Source organism: Microcaecilia unicolor, chromosome 11, assembly GCF_901765095.1.
Source record: "Microcaecilia unicolor chromosome 11, aMicUni1.1, whole genome shotgun sequence".
NCBI lineage: Eukaryota > Metazoa > Chordata > Amphibia > Gymnophiona > Siphonopidae > Microcaecilia > Microcaecilia unicolor.
The window spans coordinates 58,140,514-58,145,509 of NC_044041.1; the positions used below are offsets into that span (position 1 = coordinate 58,140,514).

The 4,996-nt window shown below is 45.0% G+C and overlaps 1 protein-coding gene across 1 annotated transcript in view; it reads right to left on the minus strand.

Moving 5' to 3' along the window:
* PI4KA (phosphatidylinositol 4-kinase alpha) overlaps positions 1-4,865 on the minus strand; it is a 205,370-nt gene extending 200,505 nt beyond the window's left edge. Inside the window, exons 1-3 of the mRNA XM_030219598.1 lie at positions 4,722-4,865; positions 3,942-4,058; positions 3,358-3,451 (exon numbers count right to left, since the gene is read on the minus strand). Coding sequence (XP_030075458.1) covers positions 3,358-3,451; positions 3,942-4,058; positions 4,722-4,820 — 310 coding nt within the window. The 5' untranslated portion in view covers positions 4,821-4,865. The remainder of the gene's footprint in view (positions 1-3,357; positions 3,452-3,941; positions 4,059-4,721) is intronic.
* Positions 4,866-4,996: the final 131 nt, after the last annotated feature.

Consider the following 4,996-nt stretch of genomic DNA (forward strand, 5'->3'; position numbering starts at 1 on the left):
TGCCCTCTCTCTCCACTCCTTTTCGTGTTAACACTTGACCCATTGATACGAGAGATTGGTACTAATACAGATATACAAGGAGTACATATTCGAGATAGGGTATTTAAAATTGCGGCATTCGCCGATGATTTGTTGGTGTTAATTACAAATCCAAAGAGTTCCTTGGGATATCTCATGGAAAGCATAAAGGAATATGGAGAATTTTCAGGTTTCACTTAAATTATATGAAATCTGAGGCCCTGGCGAGTCCGGAGGTCAGGAGGGCGGATTGGGAACAGTTCCCGCTGCGCTGGGTGACTGGGTCTTTTACGTATTTGGGCATCCAATTAACATTAGATCCAGCACAGCTGTATGCCTGTAATGTCCCCCAGTTATTGCAGGACACAAAGGCACAGTTGGTCAAGTGGACCTCCTTGCCGTTGTCACTGATGGGAAGGATACATTTATATCGTATGCTGGTGTTCCCGAAGTGGCTATACGTGTTGCAAACACTGCCAATACGGTTATGGAAAAAAGATTTAAAAGCCCACCAGAGACAGGTAAACCGTTTTTGTTGGGCGGGGCGGAAACCAAAACTCAGGTGGAACAGTCTTGGCGGGACCCAGGTGAGTGGGGGATTGGGGATTCCTGATATGCGCCCATATAACCAAGCATGTCTATTGTGCCATCTGGGAGATTGGGTTTTGGGCACGGCTACATACACTGATACACAATTGGAGCGCCTGTACTTTAGCCCCTGGCACCTTAATTACCTTTTGCACACAAAATTTAGTAATCTCCTGCAAAGTGTAAAACGTAGCTGCCTTTTGCAGCCTCTGCGATATCTGTGGAGAGAGGTAGCGGGACTTTTAGGGCATAATCCGGAGCATTGTGTACTGTTGCCCATTACGGGCAATGGGGAATTTTTGCCTGGGAGGGAAAATAAGGTCTTTCGAGACCTGGAGAAAAAGGGAGTGATACTTTTAGAGCATTTCCTACAGAGGGATGGGGAAGTCATGACTTACCTAGAGTTTGAGAGGCTCTGTGCTGGAGGAATTTTAGCGAAACTAGCTTACTACCAATTATCACACTATATACATAGCCTCCCCACCGCAGATCTACTATCAGAGTTTGGGATGAGCATCAGGGAGCTCCTGGCCGGGGATGCAGCTGGACAAATATCAGTGTCATGGTTTCACAAGGTGTTGGTAGGAAAACAACCTAAAAGAGATGTTAAACCGTTAGCTGAGAAATGGAGCCAGGAGGCGGGAAGTAGAAAAGCAGAGGGGATTATATTAGTCGCGCTTCAGGGAGGCGTAAGGGTGGTGCATAGTTCTGAGTTACAGGAATGCCACTTTAGAACTATTCACAGGGCATATTTTTCAGCTAAACAGGCGTGGTATGCGGGAGTGGTGGAAACCAGTGAATGCCCCAAGTGTGCAGTAGACAATGCATCGTTTCTCCACGGTGTGTGGCAGTGCAGGGTGATACAGGGGTTCTGGTCGGCTCTCTCCCGGTTCCTAAGTTGGGTCCTTGGATATCAGGTGGACCTGTCCTTTGAGCGGGTCTTATTTAGTTCAGTGAGAGTTTGGAATAGAGGCTCACTAGAGGAAAAGATTTTTCTTAGCAAAGTTTGCATTTTGGGGAAAAAATGTATTCTCAACCATTGGATAATGGATAAAGGCCCCTCTTATTGGTACTGGAGGAACAAGCTTCATGAGCTGATGTTATGGGAAATGCAGGATGCCCGTAGCTCACCAAAGAGGCGGCAGCGGTTCATGAAAGTCTGGGAGGCCTATTTGCAAAAAATATCCCCAAGAGCACGGAGTCAAGTATTGAATGTTTTAGGTTAGATCGGGTGCATAGAAGAGATGTGGTAGGAACGAATGTGTTGAGAATTTGTGGTAAACCGTCATTGCTGGAAGTTAAAGGTGTGGTGAGTGGAGGAGGAGGTTGGAAGCCTCAATACTTACTGTCATGCTCGCTACAGTACCCACATGAGAAGATTGGGATATCAAGTTGTTGTAGGGTGGGTATGTTCTGTGTCTCTCACATGCTCACTTGCTACTAAGTGGTGCTATAGTGAAGAGGAAGGGGATAGGTAAGAGGGAGGGAGTTGGGGGGAGGGGTAGGGGAGAAGAAAAGGCTGAATGGTACGGGATAATGTTTAATTGGCATTGGGGGTGCTGTCGTAAGGTATGTTTATGCTTTGAGTTTGATTTGCTGCAAGTATACAATGTCATAATATGCGTAAATCCTAACGGCAAATATTAACAAGGGTCCACTGAACATGTACTCCACAGTGGTGACATATTGCGACGGGGGGCTATAAGAGCCAAAGCCCCTTGCGCATCATTGTTAGCATGACATTAAAGGAGTGGGGCACTGTTGGGAGCTTCTTGATGACATTGCGGTGTTTGTTATGTGGGCGACCTTATGCTATATAAAGGATTAAGCAGGTTGGAGATTTAATATTGGTAAGCACTTGTTGGGGTTGGGATGGGGTATGGGGAAATGTATGGAGCTACATGTTTAAGAAATGTTTTATTGTGATTTAACTGCGGTATCTGATGTAATTCCATCAATAAAACAGATTTAAACAAACTAATTAAGCAATAGCTGCTACACCTTGCTGAATATGTAGATAACTTTACTTGCTGGCTTGCTAAATACTGTCCTCTGAATATTCAAGTATTGTGAGTGCACTACAATCTCCCTTCTTAGTATAACTAGGTGCAACCCATACTGCAGGTACTACAAGAGAACTGCAAACTAAGCAATGCCAATAGCCTTTTGGGGTACTATCTTGATTCCTTAGCACAGCAAAAGCTGTTATCAAGCTTCAGATTCTTGCATTTACATTCTTTCTATTTTTCAGATAATAAATAATGCTAGCAAGAGTATACTCTATCAAACAAGAACTGAAACTGTTTGGGCTAAAAGCTTCTTTTTACTTTGTTTGAAGAAATAATCACTGGATAAAGTATTTGTTTAGAACTTTTATCAAAATAATCTTCTGATCTTTGACATCAGTTTATGAGCTACTTCTGCTACTTCTCATTTCTATAGTGTGACTAGAGACACACAGCAACAGAAAAGACAAATCCACAGAGTTCTGCTTCTTTCCACAACCTCCCATTCTACATATGCAGAATATCTGATTAACATACAACTACTTCACTTCATTTCCCAGCTCCACTCTTCTTTCTCCTTCCTGCATCTACAAAGGCTCAGGATCCTGTGGAAGCAGCATTCACAGCCCCCTGGAATAGGCAGGGGAAATTCTATGCAACTGCCCAGTGCATCATTACAGAAAAACATTTTCAAATGCAGTAAGCCATAAATCCCGATTTCAAGAAAACCCTGAATGTTACTGACCTCTGCCTTTCCGTGCTGTGCTTTCTTCTATCCATTGTACCTTGGGAAGCCCTTTCAGCAGCCGAAGAAGATACTGCACTAGAATGTCCTTGTGCTGGAAAAAAAATATCCAGAGAATACAGATTGAATCTGAGCTGGTAAAACCCTTAATTAACAGATTCCCCCCTCTTCTTGAGACTTCGTTTAACCTATTATAAACAGGTAAGAATAAATACCACCAGATTAACTTTCAACTCTGGTTTCTTTCAAGCAGTCCAAATGCATTACACCCCTCCTAGAGTGGCTGATGAATTCATCTGTTCAATGTGCAGGACTTCTATTGGATAAAAACACTACATAAAGAATAATAATTTATCAGAAGCCCTTGAAGGGAGTTGTGTTACACACTGCCAACCTGGGCAGTTATTCTGCTACAAAATTATGGCATAAGTAAGAAAGAAAATGAGCAAAATGTATTCATTTATAACAAAGCATCCAGAGATGCCTGATTTTTACAGGAACTACTTTGGAAATAAAACATGCATTCACAATTCCTATAATGGACAGCATTAGATAACAGAAGAGAAGGGGGAAAAGGTACAGACCTGAAGGCCAGATTCTACCAGAAAAATGCCCAAAGCAATCACTGCATCCCTGCGCCGCTCATCCAACTGGAAAATTCCATGGAAATCCACTGGGCACATACATAGAAGCTTTTGTACCTACCAAGAAACGTGATATACCCAAATAATAACACATTATTAAGCATAAACATACAAATCAACGCAGTACCAAGTGATGCCACACAATACATGCAAAAGTGAACAGTGCCATACAACACAGGAAAAAACAGGGCAGTACGAAGTGATGTCATAGAATACAATGCAGAACTGAGCAGTGCCAAACAGCACAGAAAATACAGGGCAGAACTGTGAGCAGTGCCACACAGTACAGGACAGCAGTGAGCGGTGCCACACAGCACAGAGAACAGGGCAGCAGTGTCAGCGGTGCCTTACAGCACAGAGAACAGGGCAGCAGTGTCAGCGGTGCCTCACAGCACAGTGAACATAGCAGCACTATCAGCAGTGCCTCTCAGCACAGAGAACAGGGCAGCACTGTGAGCGGTGCCTCACAGCACAGAGAACAGGGCAGCACTGTGAGCGGTGCCTCACAGCACAGTGTAACACTGTGAGCGGTGCCACACAGCACAGGGCAACACTGTGAGCGGTGCCACACAGCAGAGTACAGGGCAGCACTGTGAGCGGTGCCATACAGCAATGCATACAACAGACACAGAGAATCCATTGGGTTATCATTGCAAATGAGCACAGGGCCCAGGTCTAACAGCGCACTAAGAACGGCGGGAGCCGGAGATGCTCTCTGACCTTCTCCAGACTGGCCGGTCTCTGCTCGGCCAGGGATCGCGACAGAGACAGCACAGTGTTAAAGTAGAAGCTCCGCGACCCGCCGCCTCTGGCTGCCATGTTTACAGCAGAGACCCCCACTTTCAAGCCGAGACGGCCGGTGACAGGAGGACGCCAACGACGTCACCTGACAGAGGCCGAGCAGCGCACGCGCAGGGAATACCAGCGCTCAGATACTCTTCCCAGGGGGCGTAATCCATCCCTAATATTTATCTTGACCTCGTAACATAGAAAAT